At 39.5% G+C, this 21,235-nt stretch overlaps 1 protein-coding gene across 1 annotated transcript in view; it reads right to left on the minus strand.

Annotated features, from left to right (window-relative positions):
* The window catches only part of RORB (RAR related orphan receptor B), a 231,157-nt gene that overhangs the window by 22,934 nt on the left and 186,988 nt on the right, over window positions 1-21,235 (minus strand). Inside the window, exons 5-7 of the mRNA XM_056118762.1 lie at window positions 7,840-7,961; window positions 6,053-6,185; window positions 1,274-1,381 (exon numbers count right to left, since the gene is read on the minus strand). Coding sequence (XP_055974737.1) covers window positions 1,274-1,381; window positions 6,053-6,185; window positions 7,840-7,961 — 363 coding nt within the window. The remainder of the gene's footprint in view (window positions 1-1,273; window positions 1,382-6,052; window positions 6,186-7,839; window positions 7,962-21,235) is intronic.

Raw genomic sequence — 21,235 nt, forward strand, 5'->3', positions numbered from 1 at the left:
CTGGGCAGGATCTGGAACAAACGGCACTATCACTGTTCCAACCTTTCCTGGCATCAACCCATCTCTGCTAATGTTCTTCTTATCCAGGCTGTGCTGATGGATGCAGATGATACATCCATGATGCCTCGAGAAGAATGATACACAACGCTTCCAATGTTATCCCAGCTCTCCCTCAAGACTGCCTGGGGATAATTTTGTACAAGTAAGCACTCCTTCTATCTGTGCTCACAGAACTTGATGGATAGGAGAACAAATGGAGGGAGCATCTCTTTTAATTGAGTCAACTCATTTTGGGGGATGTAAACAAGATTTCAAAGGGTTATGGACCACCAGAAGGCAACATAATACAGTTCGTGAAGGAATAAATGCAAAGGTAACAGAATAGCTGACCCTATGGGAACTGTGGCATCTGTACGTGGCAGAATACTACTAGGCAATTAAAAAGAGAAAAACATGGGTAAAACTTGAGTTAAAGGTGCTGAGGTCAGTCAAAAAATTAAAGACAATTACAGGATGGTTTTTGTCATATATGTTATATAAATAACCCAAGGAAATCATGATCATGACCATCCTGTTATTCGTCGATTGCCTCGAGCAGGCCCCAGTAACGTCTCCTTCATCCTAGCCCTGAGATTTTTTAAAAAGTGCCATATTCAAGGCTCTTTCAGAGTTAGGAGAATGAGACCCATCAATGTTACTGGTATTTGGCATATTGGGTACGCCACAGGGAGTTTGCCAGACTCTGCCGTGTGGGCAGGTTACATTCGGTAGCCTGCCCAAGGAAATGAACTGACAAAATCCCTCAGAATCTCTGAAAATTACAGCAGTGATCAGAGCGAAGAATATGTGTAAAGGGATCATTTGAAAGTGTGCTGACTTTGGTGGTAGGTAAGATTTAGACATATATAAAGGTGTGAGACTGTACTCCCGAAATCTTAGGAGTATTATTACCTAATGGCAAATCAATAAAACTTGATTAAAAATAAAAAAATATTGATTTACAAAGTATACTATAATGCATCCCTGTCCTTTTACAATCAATTTCATTAATTTCCAAATGGTCTTTTCCTTCCTCTCATAGTAAGATACATAAATGTATGATCAGGAGAGGTAAATGAAACATTGGAAGCTCACCTACTTCAGTTTCTTAGGCTTGGGTATGTGCAAGTTTATATTAAAGAACCAAGGTGTTACATTTATCAATTCCTATCTGAAAGGACGGAAAAGCTGAGGGAGGATAAGAAAATTGAGTCATGACCACAGGGAAGCTTACCTAAGGATTTGAACATTTGCATCCCTCCATATTTTCCTTCAAACAGAACAGTGTTGTTTAATGGGTTGAAGGCACGGCACATTCTCACTAAAACCACTTCCAAGCAACCTATAAGTAAAAAATGTTTAAAAATATGCATATAACTATAGAAAAAAGAGACTTTATTACTACCTAGAGATTAAAAAGGCTTCCAAAACCTTTAGAGCACACACCAACACATATCACACTGTCACACTGTCCTCCCGTTGTTCATCGGGCCCAGTAACGTCTCCATTTTTTTGAGACTTGCTGTTACTGTGTTTGGCATATCGAATACATCACGGGTAGCTTGCCAAGCTTTGCCTTGCTGGCAAGATACTCTCGGTAGCTTGCCGGGCTCTCCGAGAGGGGTGGAGGAATCGAACCTGGCTCGGCCAGGCTGGCTGCGTGCAAGGCAAATGCCCTACCGCTGTGCTATCGCTCCAGCCCACCAACACATATGAGCACAAGAATGCAAAATTCTCTCAGAATTTTTTCCCTCCTGAAAAAATATATTAAGGGACCTGCAGTAAAAATATATTTAGGCGATCTGTGGCTAAAAGCACAGACTTTAAAGCATTAGGCTCTGAGTTTGATCCCCAATGTTGCCTGCATGCATTGAGAGTGATCACTCCAGCTTTGTTAGGGACTCCGGGCACTATAACAGAGTGTGTGATCTATGGCACACAGAAACTCCAGTGCCACCCCCTGTAAATCCCACAAGTAAAGATGTGCAAGCACCGTGGGTAGGGTCTATGAACCCTGAGCTCACATGTGCAAGTACTGCAGCTTAAGTGTGCAACTATTAGCAAGCACCACAGCCAGTAATGCAAGTCCCACAATCAAGTATGTGTGTGATTTTCGGTCACTGCAGCATCAAGAGCAACAGCAAGAGAAATAACATGTGTGTGAGCTCTAGTAAAAGCAACAGCAACAACGGGAAAGGAAAAAACAACAAAATATAATTAGAAAATAATTTTTTCAGAAATAAAAATCCCTTGATGCTTATGAGAGAGACTAGAGATAAAATTTGTTGCTATGATGATGGATCTGGAGAGTATCACGTTGAAGTTAGAAAAAGAGGGGCAGGCACAGAATGATCTCTTGCATATGTGGGCTATAAAGAAACAAAGATGAGAGGCTGAAGAGATCGCATAGTGGGTGGGTGATCCTGGGCATTCATTATGGTCCCCTGAGTACCATAAGGAGTGATTCCTGAGTGCAGAGCCAGTATGATCCCAAAACAAAACAAAACAAAACAAAACACAACACAACAAAACAAAACAAAAAAGGGAGTAGACCCTGAGAACTGTCGGATGTAGTCTCCAAACAAAAAAGCTGGGAAAGTCCATTTTCCACCACTACGTGTTTGGTCATTGCACAATTGAAACCCAAGCACAAAAATTTGTCAATCTACAATTGTACCTCAGGGTGTTTCACTAACAAAAATTTTAAAAAAAGTGTAAATGATGGAGAATGGGCACTGGTGGAGGGATGGGTACTGGATCATTGTATAACTGAAACCCAAGCACAAAAATTTGTAAGTCTACAACTGTACCTCGTGGTGATTCACTAATAAAAATAAAAAAAAAAGCTGGGAAAGTCTAGGCTCTTAACCTTTGCAACTGATTGTTGGGAAAACTTGCTTTCTGCTTCAGTTGCAAACATCCTCCATGTATATTTCAGCACACAATGGCATTAAATAGAGATTCTTTCAATGTGTTTCTTGAGGGCACTACTTATAGTTGATGTTCTTTGAAATGAAGATATCGTGGTCAAATAGGTTTGGGGAAAATGCTCAATTATCTCAAGCCAGAAAGTTATAATCAACACTCACAGATCAAAGTCCTAACATAAGGAAGCTTGTTCGACTTTGATGAACATAGCATTTCTCTGAATTCTCTGTTAGACCAAGAACAGAATCCTTGCCTTCAGGTGTAGGCAGTTGTGGTAATTTCTTCAACAGTTTTTCTCAAGGACACAAAAAAGTCCTTGGAAAAGCATAGTAATGCTAATAAAAATATGAATTGAATGAATTAGCTTGCTACCTTTTCCCTCCAGTTACTATTGCACAACTCTAACACACTTTGGCATTTTGGAGAGATCCGCATTTCCCCCATGAAACCAGAAAGGTGACAACCAGCTGCAGAAGCCAAAAATTTGCTTGAGGGCATCACATGGGTGATTTTAGACTTCCGTTTCTTTTACTTCCATTTTCTGCTGATTTCTTTTTACTATCCTTATAGGCCCCAACCTAAGGATTCATTTACAAATAAATTTTCTTTGCAAACATTAATTGAAGCTGTGATTTTCTAAACAGACAAACAAACAAAACAAAAGGGGCTAAGGCTTCCCTGAGGTGCTTTCTTCCCCTCCCCCCACCTCCCACCCACTCTCCCCATCCCCCACCCAGAACTTTGCTTAGCCCTTAGATTCCTTCTTTTATTTTCTCCTTGCAACTCCCTTCTGGGTGGACTTCAGTAGCCTTTATAATGGGCGAATTCTAGAAAGTGTATAAAGGCTGACTTTCATGCTGAGTCAGCAGATAGAGGTAGTCAAGAGTTTAGGCATCAGTACTCTCCAAGTCTCATGCATTGGTTAGGTCTGACACTTATAAATGCAAAGAATTGAGTTCACCTCAGGAGTTTTAGATTTCATGGGCCTAATATGATGCCTATGACTCAAAATGTTCAGTAAGTTTCTCCCACACCGTTGATGCAGTTTCAAGTTCGGAATTCATTGTTCCTGGTCCTTCTCTTTATTTTATGATGTGGAAACTGACCTCGGGGAGTTCAGTTAACAGTCATGTATCAGGAATGGCCGATTTGACTTTTCAGAGAGACACAAAACCTCTTTGATTCACATGCTTAAAACATTGTCACTCTCTCCTCCCTGTCCTCACCCCCTTCAAGAGTGCCCTTGATTACAGGTGCCCTTTCCTGACTACTTTTCACTAATGGTGTGACACTTCTAAAGCTTTCAGTAAAAAGTAGTTTTTATTTATTTATTTAGTTTTGTTTTGAGGCCGCACCTGGCAGTGCTCAGAGGCTACTCCTGGATCTGTGCTCAGGAATTACTCTGATGGGGTTGGGGGACCATACGGGATACTGGGGATAGAACCTGGGTCATTCATGTGCAAGGCTATATCTATATCTATATCTATATCTATATCTATATCTATATCTGTATCTGTATCTGTATCTGTATCTATATCTATATCTATATCCCTACTCACTGTGCTATATATCAGGCCCCCAAAGTTTTTATGCTTCTGTCTTGTTTTCTCAGAATGCTAGTTAAAATTTATTTATCATTACTTTTTTTTGGGGGAGGGACCCGGGGTCAGGGAGAGGTTGAGCCATTTGTAACTATTTCCAGGACTTACTCCTGGCTCTGTGCTCAGGGACCACTTTCTCTCTGGCCAAAAATGCAAGCTTTTGAAAGCCAGTGACCATCCTGGAAGAAAGTCCAAGGCATATATGGAGAGGTTCACATGGATAAGAAGTGAGGCCTTCAGCCCAGTTCTGGGATGTCAATCAGCACAAATTGCTAACCACGTGTTGAAACAGTTTGCAATGGTCCACAGTGTCAATCAATTCACTGAACACCCTTAAAATAGACAAGCCATTCCTTGCTAATCCCTGTAGTTCAAATAACCATTGTTGAACTAATTTTGGGGATTAGTTATTTAGTCCATATCTGATGATAGGCTCAGGGCTTACTCCTGGCTCTGTACTGAGACATCACTACTGCAGATGTTCAGAGGACCACATGTGTTGCTGGGGATACAGGAGAACTGGAGTTGGTTTTGTGTAAGGCACGTGTCTGACTCCTGTACTATTTCTCCAAATCCCTAAACTTTGGGATTCTATTTATCCAGCAAGAAAAAATCAAATTAATATTTGAGTCAAGCAAGATTTAGATAAAAAAAGGTGAAACTTCAAACAAGTTTTCTATTTGGTCCGAGCTCAAATGCCAATTTGTGATATTGAATATAGTCCTTTCTTTCTCGGAATAATTACTTCTTCTTCTTCCATATGATTGAAGTAATACAGATTTTACAGGATCAAGTGTTCTATCATAGGCAAACATATGAATATTTCATATGTATATATAACTGTTATTGTTACTGTTTCCATGCCCAGGATCATGAAGAATAATACAAACACGCAGATGGTTCTTATATTCTATTTTCAAACAGGGACAAGAAGGGTAACATTTTTTTTTATTCTGTTTGGGTAACGGCATCTGCAGAGTCAACCACGTGCAGTTTCTTGAGCTACTTTCTAAGTCACTGCATGCGTGGCGAAGTGCCTGTGTGAGAGGAGGGGGCTATAATGTGGCATCTCTCATGGTGCATATTGGCTGCAGGCTATCCTCATTAAAATGATTGGAAATGACCACCGAGGCACACTCTGCTAGCCTGGGTTTTTCCCCTTGCAAATAGCTGGTTTTACAGCCAGCTCAGCAATTCAACCACCCTGACATGCTAATTACTTGCAGTGCCTGTCAAGTCGGACATCTCAACCTCCACAATGAATAACTCCACTTTCAAGAAACAAAATTGTATTTGACTTCAAAGGGGAAAAGAGTGAGTATCAGGGCACTTGATGAGCGGGAATTCCTTTTGGGAGCTGGCCAACAGTTTGGGTGGCAGGATGGGGCTATGGATTAGAAGGAGGCTTCTCTGGAACCACCCCAGAGCGGAGGGTTAACCACATCCTGGTCTACAAGAGGCTCTTTCTGCCCCTCCTGGCTTACCTGATTTCAGGAGTAGAATCTGGTCATTCTGACAGAGCTCCATGAAGCCTGTTATCCGCTTTGCAAACTCGACCACATACTGGATGGCGTGAGTGATCTGGATGGCACATTGTTGCCACAGTGCTTCCCTGGACTGCGGGAGAGAAAGCCCAGAATGGAAGGAGAGTAGAGGGCACCTTGGAGGGTTGACAAAATACTCAAGCCATGCTTACCTGTTACTTGGCGCCTCATCAGGGACTTTACTTGATGTCTCTAAAAGAGTTATCTTTTCTAAGATTGTTTTTGACCTGCTTGAACCCTACTAGACCACATTTATTATAGTTTTAAGACTAAAACATGCAATAGTATCTAAAAACAGCTTGAGTTTCCTTTTCAATTTTTTTTCCTTCCAAGTCTCATTTAAACAGACACAAGCCTGAGTCCATTTTGTTACAAAAAAACTCTAACAGTGAGGATAACCACTCCATTCACAGGTATCTGTGGGTTATGAGTATACCCGATAAATACCAAATGAATAATACGTTTATGTTATAACCTTTTCCCAGAAATTCAGTGGGTTTGTTGTTGTTGCTTGAGATTTGGGCCATAGCAGGCAGTGCTCAGGGAATATTCCTGGATTTGTGGTCAAGGATCACTCCTAGTGAAGCTCAGGCTACTATATGTAGTGCAGGGGACCAAACCTTGGTCTACTGCTGTGCAACTATTCTACCTTTTTGGCCTCAGAAATTCAATGATTTTTTTTTTTGTATTAAAGAATTTCAGAAGAAAAGACATCCAATCAAGTCACTCTCTTAAGTTATAGAGTTCAATAAAATATATTTTTATTCTGAGGTTATTTTCTTTAGAATGTGAAATGTAAATATGAGCATTTTTAAATTGACTACACTCTTTTCTTCCTACTCATGTAAGAGTGGTAAGATTTAGTTATACTGGTAGAAAAAAAATAGGTATGATAAAATCACAATTAGGAAGACATATTTATATAGCTATTAAAATTCAATTCTCTAGTGCATCTGTTATTGAGGTGCTCAACCCAAAATGAGTAATATGATGATACTAGCCTATCATCACCAACAAGTTCCTTCTCTTCAAATCTTCTCTAGTGAACAAGGGTGATTTTTTTAAAACAGATTGGGATGGGGTTTTTATTGTCCTTAAAAATTTGTTTTGTAAAAAGAAATACTTTAAGAGCTTTGTTGCACATCCTTATGACATAAATTTGAGATGATTATTTTTATGATCTCTCATTTGCTAATGCTCTTTTTGAACCAAAATAGTCAAGAGATGTCCTAAAGTCACCCAATACAGTCTCCGTGTTACCCCCATCTTATAAAAAAAAAGGCAGTGTTTTTAAATTGGGGTCATGTTGTTTTCTGAAAACATAGATATGAGTATCTTTAGGTTTTTGTTTGCTTATGTTTTGGGGCCACACCTGGAGTGCCCAGGGCTTACTCCTGGCTTTGTGCTCAGGGATCACTCCCCATGGGAATTAGGAGACTATGTGAGGTCTGGAGGGATTGAACCTGGGTTGGCAGCATGCAAGGGCAGCAACCCTAGCTCCTGTTTTACCTCTCCGACCCCTCTGTGCATTTTTGATTATATCATGACATGTGGGGAAGGAGCTACAGGTATCTGGTAGGAGTGATGTTCAGGAATCTTGCTGAACAACCTTGATGTATAGTGCGGTCTTTATTCAAACACTTATTGAGCCCCAAATCTCAACAGACCTGAAACTGAAAAGTCAGAAAGAGAAAACAGAAAAACTTTCTCATAGTTTTCCCGAATACCTTGCTTTGATATGCTTTGATCTCTTCATAGGTGTGGGTCTGCCATGCCAGCTGGTGCAGTTCCTCCATGGTGTACTGACATGTCTCCAGATGGGACTTAATGATGTTCTGTGCAATTCGATCTATGAAAAAGAATATCTGTTTATGGATTTGTGCAGGAAATCCCACTCTGCTCAAAGAGAACTACTATTAATATGTCTGAAAGGAATACCTCTTGGAGATACTGCAACTGTATTCGAGTGTTTTTAAGACCAAAATCTATTTTTAAATCTCTAGGCATTTTTTAAAAACCAATTTACAGCCTTAATAAAAATTCACTGCTTCCCCCTCCTGTAAATCAGTCATGAACCTGGGGATTATCAAGGTATAAAGTGTTAAAGTAATTCATTGTTATTGGTTTTTAATTTAAAAAAATTTGGGACCAGACTGATAGTACAGTGGGTAGACTACTTTGCCTTGCAGGTGGCTAACACAGGTTGCATCCCTGGAATCCCATAGGGTCCCTCAAGCACTGCCAAGAGTAACTCCTGAGTGCAGAGCCAGGAATAACCCTGAGACATTGCCAGGTGTGATACCCTGACCTGCACTTCCAGAAAAAAAATACACACACACACACACACACACACATTAACTGGATATATCTGGTGGTGCATAGGCTACTCCTGACTCTGTCAGGGGTTGGCCCTGAAGAGCTTAGGAAACTGCAGCTTGCGTTGAAGTTGGGCTCCTACAGGTAAAGGATCCACTCAGCCCACTGAGCTACTGGCAATTGTTTATTTATTTATTTAATTAAAAAAATTGAATCACCGTGAGATAGTTACAAGGTTTCATGTTTGGGTTACAATCACACAATGATCAAACACCCATCCCTCCTCCAGTGCACATTCCTCACCACCAATATCCCTGGTGTACCCCCCCCTTTCCCACCCTCCCTCTGCCTCCATGGCAGATAATATTCCCTATACTCTCTCTCTACTTTTGGGCATTATGGTTTGCAATACAGACTCTGAGACGTTATCATGTTTGGTCCTTTATCTACTTCTCTACCTACTGTACTATCATTATAGCTCAGTTTTAAAAATAAACAATTGTTATTTTAAAATTGTTTATACAATTGTTTATACAATTGTTTATTTTTAAAACTGAGCTGTAGTGACAATACAGTGGGTAGGGTTCTTGACTTGCACATGACTGACCAGGTTCAATCCCTGGTAATCTCACATATGGTGCTGAGCCCCGCCAACTGGCAGATCCAGGAGTAGGGCCTGAGTACTGCCTTGCGGGACCCAAAAAACAAATAATAACAAAAACAACAATAAAAAGTTCTGAGCTGCCCTCTCAAGCATGCATTATTCTGCCTTGATCATGCAGTATCTTTCTTTCCCCTCATGTCTTAATAAGTTTTGTTCGTTAAATGTTTAAAAACTATGGTTTTCCAGCCCCTCTCACCTCCAACCATTTAGCTACACCTGGCAATACTTAGGGGTTACTCTTGGCTCTCCACTCAATAATTACTCCTGATGGTGCTTGGGGGACCACCAGGAGGTATGGGACTCTGGGAATTGAACTCAGGTTGACCAGATGCAAGGCAAGTGCCCTACCTGCTCTACTATTTCTCAAGTTCCTTCAATAAAAACTATCTTGCTTCATACACACACACACACACACACACACACACACACACACACACACACACTTTAAATAAAAGGCAAATCACCACGTTTCTTATTTATGGATGGATGTTATATTATCCTAAGTCATTTCTATTTTGGGGCCACACGTGGTACTGCTTGGGTTCTGCTTTTGGTGTTGCCTGGGGGGCTATGTGATGCCAGAAATTGAATCTAGATTTCTGCACACAAAGGATGTGTTGAGCCCTTACAGTTTTACATAGTTACAAAGCTGTTCATAATCAAGCTTCAATCATACGATGATCCAACACCCATCCCTCTACCAGTGTCCATTTCTCACCACCAATGACCCCTGGTTCCCTCCTATTACCCTCCTGCACAGCCTGCCTCTGTGGTTCTATGGCAGCCTCCTTCCTTCTCTCCGGCCCCCACCCCTTTCTCTCTGTACTTCTGGACATATGGTCTGGAACAAAGATTCTGAGAAGGTACCATGTTTGTTCCTTTACCTACTTTTGCCATGCCTTTCCTATCCGATCATTTCCAACTATCTTTGTCATAATGGTCCCCTCTCTATCCCAATTGCTTCTCCCCCAACATTTGAGGCAGGCTTCCAATTGTAGACTAATCCTCCTTGTCTTTGTTTCTACTGTCCTTGGGTACTAGTCTCATATTATATTATTTTTTTTTTAATACTCTACAGCACGGGAGTTTTGACCTGCTCCGTTTCCGACCTGGGCTGGTTCACCCCTCCTTAGGCAACCTGGTGGTCCTCCGCTCCTGGAGGGTCACCATATTGATGCCGAACTTAGTGCGGACACCCGATCGGCATAGCGCACTACAGCCCAGAACTCCTGGACTCAAGCGATCCTCCGGCCTCAGCCTCCCGAGTAGCTGGGACTACAGGCGCGCGCCACCACGCCCGATAGCACAGCGGTAGGGCATTTGCCTTGCACGCAGCCAACATGGCCGACTCGAGTTCGATTCCTCCACCCCTCTCGGAGAGCCCGGCAAGCTACCGAGAGTATCTCGCCCGCACGGCAGAGCCTGGCAAGCTCCCCATGAGGTACTCGATATGCCAAATACAGTAACAACAAAGTCTCCAATGGAGACGTTACTGGGCCCGCTCGAGCAAATCGATGATCAACGGGAGGGCCTTTACTTTACTTTAAATACTCTGCAAATGAGTGGGGCTAGAGCCATAGCACAGCAGGTAGGGCGTTTTCCTTGCACAGGGCTGACCCAGGTTCGATTCCTCCGTCCCTCTCGGAGAGTCCAGTAAGCTACCGAGAGTATCCCGCCCATATGGCAGAAGCTCCCCATGACATATTCAATATGCCAAAAACAGTAACAACAAGTCTCACATTGGAGACATTACTGGTGCCCGCTTGAGCAAATTGATGAACAATGGGACAACAGTGCTACAGTGCTACAGTACTACAAATGAGTGAAATTATTCTATGTCTGTCTTTCTCCTTCTGACTCATTTCACTCAGCATGATACTCTCCATGTCCATGCATTTGTAAGTGAATTTCATAGCTTCATTTTTTCCTAACTGCTGCACAGTATTCCATTGTGTAGATGTAGCCCTTACAGTTCTGTATGATTTTTTTAAGGTTAATAAGTATAAGACGAGCATATAAGTAACAAAGTAAAAACAAACATAACCAATACCTTGGATCAATCAAATCTTTTGGACCTTTAATCCCCAATAAGTTGCATTTTGTAGTGTAGTTGAGTACTAATCATTTTGGCTGTTGGCGAGATGAAAGTTGAGTGATAGAACCAGACATAAGACCTCTTCTTAAAAAGCTGCTACGGGTTCTATGAAGTAGGATAGATCTAGTAGGAGGTCTCTTATAATCCAATATGGTATTTGAATACATGTAGAAAGTGGCAATTTGGAAAACATAGTATACAGGAATTTGTATGGGAGAGGTGAGTTGAACGACAATGACCAAATTTTCCTGATGCTTTTAAGCCATATTTGGTTATTCTCAGAGTTTATTCCTGGCTCTGTGCTCAGAGATCACTCCTGGAGGGGCTCAGGTTGCCATATGTGGTCCAAGAGACCAAACTTGGTTTGGCCATATGCAATCTTACTGGCTGTTATCTCTCTAGAACAAAGTTTCTACCTGATAACTGTTCTGAGATCAAGGCTGCTGTTCTATCTAAAGAGTCAGATCTCATTTTTTTCTGGGATAACTCTCAAAAGCTATTTTTGTGGGGAAGGCACACATACCAGCGTTTGCTTGTGGCTCTGTGATCAGAGATCACTTTTGGTGGTTTTCGAGGGACCATGCGCAGTTCCAGTGATATAACTGTGGTTAGAAGCGGGTAGGTAAAGCAACTGTATTTTAACCTTGTAAGTTTTTGTATAAATCTTGTGAAATAAATTGAATTTTAGTGTTGGAGAAAATTTAAGAAATGTTTAAGCAAAAAATTCTTACATAACCATTTTCTGGAACATTAGTAATATGGAATAAATGGAAGTTAACATTGTTATTAGGAAATTTAAATTTTTCTTGAGTATATTCCAATGTAGAAAAGGAGCAAGAATTATTCTATATATCATATTAAAATAGGTTGGTATGTCATGGTTCATCATTTTTCAATTTTATTTGAGCAGTCTACTTAGAATCTAAAAATATATTTTTCACTAGGTATGTAATGAGAACAAAATTTTTGTAGCAAGATCATTTTCAAACCTTAACCCTAGTGTAAATTTTTATTTTCAAACACATGCTGATTTGTCAGTATTTGGCAGGTGTCAGGTTTGTAAGCAAAACAATAGCTGTCAATAAAGACTACATTACGAAAAAATATATATTCTTTCATGACATCTCCTGGAACTGTTGAACAAGGTAAAAGAATTCTATGGTATCATGACACTAAAATAAGTTTCTGTGCAATATAAGGAATGAACATAATAAATACATGAACAGGTTAAGCAAAACTGAAATGAAATCTGCACTGATGTGTTAGGATTCAGCTGTGACAAAAGTTTTCCTGCTTTCCTCTATCTTCATGCAGAAAAGTGACTACCACTGTACCTTGATTTTTCTTCTAAAAGTGCTTCTATTTCAATCCAATGTACATTGTGGTTATACGCACGTTCTGTTTTTCCTACACCCTTCAAAATTGTGAAATCTTTGAGAAATCAACAGCAGAACCTACATAATCCCTTTACAATTCACTTAACAACTCTTTGATGGTTTTGGACCCACACCTGGTCTAGGCTTACTTCTGGCTGTGCTCAGATGCTCCTGGCAGGGCTCAGAATCATATGTGGTAGCAGGGATCAAACCAGGTAAATTGCATGCAAGGTAAGCACATTTCCCACTAATTAAACCACTTCTTTTTTTTTTTTTTTTGCTTTTTGGGTCACACCCAGCAATGCACAGGAGTTGCTCCTCGTTCATCCACTCAGGAATTACTCCTGGCGGTGCTCAGGGGACCATATGGGATGCTGGGAATTGAACCTAGGTTGGCTGCGTGCAAGGCAAATGCCCCACCCGCTGTGCTGTTGCTCCAGCCCCTTGACTGCTTCTTAAAGAAATTACTATATACCAACTTGAGAAATAGATGAAAAAAAGAGACATTCTTCCTAAAAAATATTATAAAAATATCAAGGAACACATGAAATGTTCTGAGTTATTGTGGGAATGCAAATAAGGAAATATTTAACTCATTTGGGGTTAGGAGTGGGGATAAAAAAAAACTCACAAATGCCTGTCAACCTAGAGATGAGTAGGAGTTTGAAGAGAAAGCTGTACCTCAGACACTACAAAGGCAAGTGTGTACACACATGCGGTACACACATACCCACTCACAAATATACACAATCTGCTACTTCTTATTTCATAAAATTACTGCCTTGATTGTAGACTTTAACCTGTTTTGATTTTAGACATAAACCTGGAAGAGAGGTATACTGAAACCCAATATTTCTAATCAAATAATAGATTTGTAACTATGTGTATTAAGCCATTCTTGAGGGGCTGACTCAATGGTCTTGGAGACTACTCCGGGTTGGGTGCTCAGAGGTTGCTGCTGGATTTCTGTGTGGAGATTGCTTCTTGTGGTGTCTGGGGACCATGTGATGCTGAGGGTCAAACCAGGATCTCCCATGTCGAAGCATGTACTCAGCTTATTGAGCAATATCGCTAGCTCCATTTTTTTCAGGTACAGGGGAAACTTTCTTTAGGAGATACAAAAGTAGCTATGGACTAGACAATTCCTATCATTCTATTTTACTTTTTATTTTGGCTACACTCAATGTTTAGTATTGGCCTTGCATTCAGGGGTTACTCCTGCAACTCTTGGGGGACCACATGGGGTATGGGGGATTGAATCCAAGTCAGCTGTGTGCAAGATTCACCCACTATAGTATCACTCCCACCCATTATATTTTATTTAAGGTAAAGGTAAAGGTAAAGGCCCTCCCGTTGATCGTCGATTTGCTCGAGCGGGCCCAGTAACGTCTCCATTGGAGACTTTGTTGTTACTGTGTCTGGCATATCGAATACTCTCAGTAGCTTGCCGGGCTCTCTGAATATTTTATTTATTTATCATTTATTTATTTAATAACCTTCACCTTTTACAACCAATCAACTTTTCACATAGAAAAAAGTAAAGCTAAAAAAGTGTGGCCAGACCAATTTTGCTTAATGAACAAAGGATATTTTGATGTTACTATGCCCTTCTTGGCAAAAGTCTGACATGTAGAATACCTGGAAGGGATGGGGAGAAATGAGAGGAATGGAAACTGACTGGAGGCAGAACAGCCCAAGACATTTGTGCTGAGTAATTATGGTCAGTTTTAGAAAGGTTTCAGAAAGGTAGTCCTGATCATGGTTAAAAGAGAGAGAGAGAGAGAGAGAGAGAGAGAGAGAGAGAGAGAGAGAGAGAGAGAGAGATGGCATTAGATGGCTTGATATTAACCAAACTGTTGTTATAATGCATCACAGAACTAGCAAACATGAAAAACATAGACAAATAGGTAGCCAGAAAGCATATTCAATATAGCAGTTACTCAACCAATATTGAGGTAGTAAAAATGATGCCAAAAATATCTACCTACATACTCATCCATTTACCCATCAACTTCTTCATCATTTATCCTTTCATTCTGTGTTTTGTTTTATAAGGAATATTAGGAATTTAGCTGGACTCTGATGAGTCTTTTGCTGAATCATTGATTTTGGTTGGAGGGGGCCTCCCAAGCTATGCTCAGAGGCCCTGGGGGACCACCAGTTTTCATTGGTCAACCAGGCAGCTATCCAATATAATGACTTAAAGGTACCATGCGACCTGGGTCTAATTCCTACTTCCACGGAATTATTCCCGAGACCTTGGAAGTGATCTGGAGTGTCTAGGGCTCAGTCAGCAATGCTTGGGAGGCAATTAAGTACCCACCTGATGATACTTGGGACCATGTGGTACTGATCACACTGGGTCTACACATGTGCTCACTGCTGTCCTATCTCCCAGTCCCTTATTTGATGATCTTAATATCTAAGCATTCACAAAGGCTTTGTAGATGTTCACTTTAAACACATACAAATTATTTCCCATATTCTGTGGTTAGAAGCAAAAGTTAAATTTCTCTTTTGGCATAAGATTTAAAAATATAAATGAGGGTTGAGTCCCAGTAGTAGAAAATTGACAACAATTTTTTTCTACTTTCTCCTAAGAGTCTTCAGGGTAAGGGTGAGACAGGTGCAAACCTGATTTGACTCTCTCAAGGTTCAGGTCAATAAACCATGTGGTAAAACTAGACTTGGTCCCACATGAGCAAGATATGGGGGCTCGTTCTGTCAACCAGATAGATGCATACATATTAGAGGAGACAGTTTGCCCTGAGTCATAGTTTGCGGTTGTGAAAAAAACGGGGAGAAGGGCTGAAAAAGAAGAGACAAATAGATTATGATTACAGTAAGCAGAGTTCCTGCTGGGAACCAAAAGAACTTTCAACAACCCTTGTCTGGAAGAATAGACAAGATAATAGTAAACTAGGTCCTCTCCAGGGACCAACCACATGAGAAAATTTAGACAAAGAGACTGAGGTAAAAGAGCAGAGGATGTGGAATCTTTCTGGGCAATCACACATCCTTTCTTCATTTGCCTGACTTGAATTGCAACTGCTTCTTAAGGCGTTTTTGTAAGATTTTTCAGCCTCTGCACATGTTGAAGAAGGGGGCACATAAGTTTCTCAGTGATAGGTTCAGGAGGAATAGGATTAGGTAACTCATGGAAAATTCTGTCGCACTCACAGTGATACCTATGGACATGGAGTGATACTACTGCTCTTCCTGAGGTCCAGGAAGGGACTAGACATTATTTTTTGAGGGATGAGAATGTAACTGCAACCTTTCAATAGTTAAGAATCTGTATATGTTGAGTAAAACAGAGGTCTATCAAATTTATTAATGGTATGTGAAGCAACTTTGATGGGTATTACATGATGTTGAGGGCAAGAAAATTAGATTTATATGCTCAGCCCAGTCATCATGCCTTTTTCAATTGCGATGAGAAAAAATGACCACATTGATGTTGGTAAAAAAAACACTGGGAGTAAAATTATGCATCAATATTAAGCCTCTTATTCTTATTTCCCATTTGTTAATTTCATCAAAAATAACTTGTTTCCCCCTTTCTCTTTCTCCTCATGCCTCTGTTTCTCCACAGGTGCATATGCATGTGTCTATATATGCATAATTCAGCATACTTGGGGAGTTGGTTTTTCTGGCCACCCCCAGTGATGCTCAGGGGTTATTCCTGGCTCTGCACTCAGGAATTATACCTGGTAGTTCTCTGGGGACTATATGGGATGCTGGGAATTGGACCTGGGTCATCCTCATGCAAGGTAAATGCCTTTCCTGTTGTACTATTGCTCTGATGCTAATTCTGCATTTTCTTTAATAAAATTACTGTTTTTGCTTTTGAATTTGACCCGATGAAGATTTATTGGAACCCAAGACTTATAGCCAAACACTAGATTTGAAACTTCACATAAGAAGTGATTTTTATCAGATAAAAATTAAGTGTGATTAAAATGGAAGACTAATTCTAGAACATTTTAAAACTATTTAAATAAAGATTTTTTTCCTTTTTTTAAGATAAAGATATGCTTATGTGATAGATTTTGGTGATATTTTCATGAGTATCAACTTATGCCCAAACTCACTAAGACATCAAATATATATAGCTCTGTGATATCAAGCATATCTCCATAAGGGTGTATGAAAATAATTGAGAGGTTCAGAACAGGTGGAGCAGTGATGATAAAATTTTTGATAAGAGTTTCTCTATCATTTTCAATGTAAACAAATGTTACGATTGCCAAATTTTCCTAACAGTAATTTAAAAGTAATCTGAACTTCATTTGTAATATAGGCAATAAGAAAAGATGAATTATTGAAGGGGAATAGGGAGTAATATGGATGGTAATTTTTAATAGTTTATGCAAAAGTTATAGAACTTTAGGTATGGGACCAGCTCCTCCATTGCAAAAGGATTGTATCTAAATTATTCCAGAAGTGAGTAGGATCTCCTTTCTCTCACAGTAATGGACGCCAACCACGTGTCCTCAGTCCCTTTCTACCCATTATTTTCATCTACTGAATAAATCAAAGGAAGAAAAAGAAGTCCTTCTTTAAGTCACTTGGAGATAGTTGAGACATACAAACTGAAGTTCACACAGGTAAAGCGATCTCTAAATCCCAATTGGATCAGATAATATAAAATCATATTTTGAAGCAATGCATAAAAGAAATCATGAAAAAGAACATATTCTTTGTACTGATCGACACAGTAAAGGAAAGTTTGGAAACAAGTCACCCAAAATACATGTTTTTTTTTTTTTTTTAAAAAAGGTGTGTGTGAGGGGTCTAATCTTCTTATTTTGGTGGAAATAAATAAACTGACAAGCAAGGTGACAGTTTCTTGTTTATAACTGAAATGTTCTAAAATGAGGACCAGCTTGTGGCTACTAAAATAGCAAGTTACCTTCTGCATCTCTGATTTCAACCACTCAGCAGGGTTTTCTTTCTTTTTTTTTTTTCTTCAACCAAAAGGGCTTATTTTAGCTTTCACCAGACATTTCAGCAAATGGTGCTCTCCAAAGGCTACAGTATCTCAGACATGAATTGCAAGGGTGATTTCATTAGAATCTCACGTTGGTGGGAAAGTTGAGTGTATCTTTAAATCTGCTGCTTTCAGTGTTAGTGGCAAGGGCACCCAGGGTTCAACAGAACCAAGGTGAGAAAACTGAGTCTAAAGCTCTATATAGCACTAGAGGATTTTGCATCTGAATTTCCTAATTTTTCTCTTCTTCTGCCACCCTGCCCCTCTGCCCTCCTCCCACCTTGTTTAAAAACTCTCTTGAGAAAGGATGGTTTATTCTTGGTGAACTGTTCCCCACCCCCACCCCCGTGTTAAAAAACACACACACAAAAAACAAAAACAACTTAGGAATATTCTTCCTAAAATACCGGTATCTCAGCCTCAGTCAAAATGATTAATGAATTTTTAATTCATCACTAGCCTTAAGGATTTAGAGAACCGCTGAAATCTCTATTTAGTTTACACTATGAGTGTGAAAGTGAAATTCTTAGGGGATTTGCTTTGAATTAATGACAGGGTATCTCTATGGACTTGCTCAAGGCAAATTTTAACAACCTGCATTAGGTTTTTAGAATCCCGAGATTCTTCAGTATTTGTGCTCTGAGGCAGTAACTGTAACATATAAAATTGGTTAAAAGGTGAAATATTCAACCAAGTGTGATTTTGTCTTTTTGGTAATAGAAAATTCATTTTACAAATTTTCTTTCATTAAACAGAACGAGTCTATTAGGTAAGGGTAAATAAAGAAGACAACAATGTCAGAACAGAAAATAACCACTCTAAGACCTTTCTAATTTCTCTAATCTCTATTTAGAGATCATTACATTTTAGCATGAACAGAATTATACATTCAGCAACAACCACCGATAACATTTAAGCTTTAAATAGTCACCTAGTAGTGATCTGCAGATTCAGTGATAAAAGTAGCATTTTAGCAGGTCATTTCTTCAAATGCTTTTAGAAGAAGTTGGGGCCACAAATAGTCTATAACTTATTTATAACTCAGTTTTATTGTCATGCAATTTTTATTCTCTTTAATCAATGAATTAGGATCCACATTTGGTCTCCTTTTCAGACAAGTTGTAGTGCCAACGTCATATTGCAAAATGCTATAACTCATTTTTATTTCATATAGACTTGTAATAAAATGTCCCTAAATTTTTTCATTAAAGCATTAAAATATCACATTATTCGATTGACTATAGAAAATGTGAGAAAAGTTTCAAATAACTATGGAAACAATGAAAACGATCAGATTAAAGGAAGCAATAAATTATATGAGCAAAAACCGAATGAAAAGTTGAATTAAATGGTTAACATTTTCTCAAATTTCAGGTGAGAAACTTTTAACGGAAGGTAGGAAAGGAGGATGGCACAGAGAAATACTGAAAGAATTCTATACAGCATTTGTGTTTTAGCAGTCTGTCTGAAGAAAACAAGATTATAGTCAGCAAAACAAATTAACTATCTGAGAAGGTGCCTCCTTAATAATTTAATAATGGAAAGCTGCTTTGGATGGCAATGTGAGTCTTGTTTTATTGTAAGTGTGCATGTCTAAATTTTTTTTTTTTTGAAAAGAACGATTCTCTTTCCTTATACTAACAGCTGAGAAAGAATCGTTATGGAAACAGTGCATTTCAAAGTTCAGTTTTACAGTAAAAGACCACCTTCACAGAGCAATCAGAGAAAAATCAACCTATTTAAGTGTCCTGGAAGTGATACGCTGTAACAGTGAAAGCAAAACTATAAGATGGAGGAAGCAACATAAACTCCTAAGGTCTTCTCTTTCATGCCCCTCTGGAAGTGATTTAACATCTCAGATTAATTAAATTCTTCATTTCTTGTTTTTTTTCTTTTTTCTTTTTGGGTCATCCCTGGCGATGCACAGGGGTTACTCCTGGCTCTGCACTCAGGAATTACTCCTGGTGGTTCTCAGGGGACCATATGGGATGCTGGGAATCAAACCCGGGTTGCCGCGTGCAAGGTAAATGCCCTACCTGCTGTGCTATTGCTCCAGCCCCTATTCTTCATTTCTTTGGGTTTGATTTTCCACCAACAGAAGGGTCTGTCACCAGTCCCGTTTTCAAGGATCATGTGCACAGAATGGCAATGTGAATCTGAGAGCTACGTGGGGATTACTCTTTCTTTGACTCATGGTTCCAAAATCATTACAGGATTATAGGAGGAGAGTATAGCTCACAGTCTTTTTTGTTTTTCTTTGGGGTCACATATGGTGGTGCTCAAGGGCTACTCCGGTTCAGTGCTTGAAGCTTGTTCCTGGCAGTGCTCAGGGAACCATAAAGTGCCAGGGACTGAAGCCAGGTCCACTGCAGGCAAAGCATGCACTTATCCCATTGAGCAATCTCTTTTGCCCTAGCACAGAGTCTTAAAGGCACCAGAAGAGTATTAGAACAACTACAGTAAACAAAACCCAATATAATCCAGAGGCAATTCATACATTCTCCTATTCTCTTTTAAAAATTGTATCTCATAGCCTGAAGGATAATTAGTGGTCACAAACAATAAAAACCTAGCATTGAAAACTACACAGGGCTATCATTAAGATTGACTTTTACCAATTTCATCTGTAAGTGATTTGATTTTCAAATGAAAATGGTAAAAGTCAAAAAAAAATTCATTTTAATTTTCTGAGCTGTACCTGGTGGTCTCACACCTTATTACCAGTTTTGCATTCAGGGATCACTTCTGGAGGTGCTTAGGTATGTGGTGTCCGGTGTCAAACTGGGGTCAGTCCTGTGCAAGGCAAGAAGATGCCTTACCAATTGTACTGTCTCTGTCCCAGCAATTTGTGGATTCACTGTTAATTAATTAATTTTATTTATTTATTTATTTATTTATTTATTTATTCTGCTTTTTGGATCACACCCGGCGATGCACAGGGGTTACTCCTGGCTTTGCACTCGGGAATTACTCCTGGCAGTGCTCAGGGGACCATATGGGATGCTGGGGATCGAACCTGGGTCAGTCGCGTGCAAGGCAAATGCCCTACCCACTGTGCTATCGCTCCAGCCCCTCACTGTTAACTTAAACAAAAGTAATTTCTCCCCTACTGTACTCCCCTTCTAGACATTTCTAGAAGGATTCAAGGATTTCTGACCTTGAAGAAGAATTAATTCAGAGAAAAATCTCTGAAGAAATTTTACATTCCCAAAGGTTTAATCTGAAATTTTATAAGGAGTTTGACCACTTAAATAATATTTAATTTACTAATGTTTGAAAGCAATTGTTTTTTAAACAGGAACCAAACCAACGGTTTTAGAAAAAAAACATCTGAAAACCAAACAGCAATTTCACAGTAAGCCTAATAAATAAATATCTTCTCGGATTCCAGGGTATATTTTCAAAGGAAAGCTTACATACTAAAATAAAGAAATTAAAGCAAATAATAAAAAAAGCCTCTCAAGCTAGAAATATTTTCAACAAGTTTCTCTACGTTTGTGAACATCACAGAAATAAGCCCTGCACATCCAGGCTTTGAAGGGAGGCTTTGAAGCTAATTGTACGCTGTGAAGATGACACTGAAGTATATTAACCTCTATCAACCTGACCATAATTTGACATTTTTATGTTTTATGGCTCATGTGGAATTTTAACTCTAAATAATTCTTCTCAGAATAGT

Source organism: Sorex fumeus, unplaced genomic scaffold (assembly GCF_029834395.1).
Source record: "Sorex fumeus unplaced genomic scaffold, SorFum_2.1 ptg000038l, whole genome shotgun sequence".
Lineage (NCBI taxonomy): Eukaryota > Metazoa > Chordata > Mammalia > Eulipotyphla > Soricidae > Sorex > Sorex fumeus.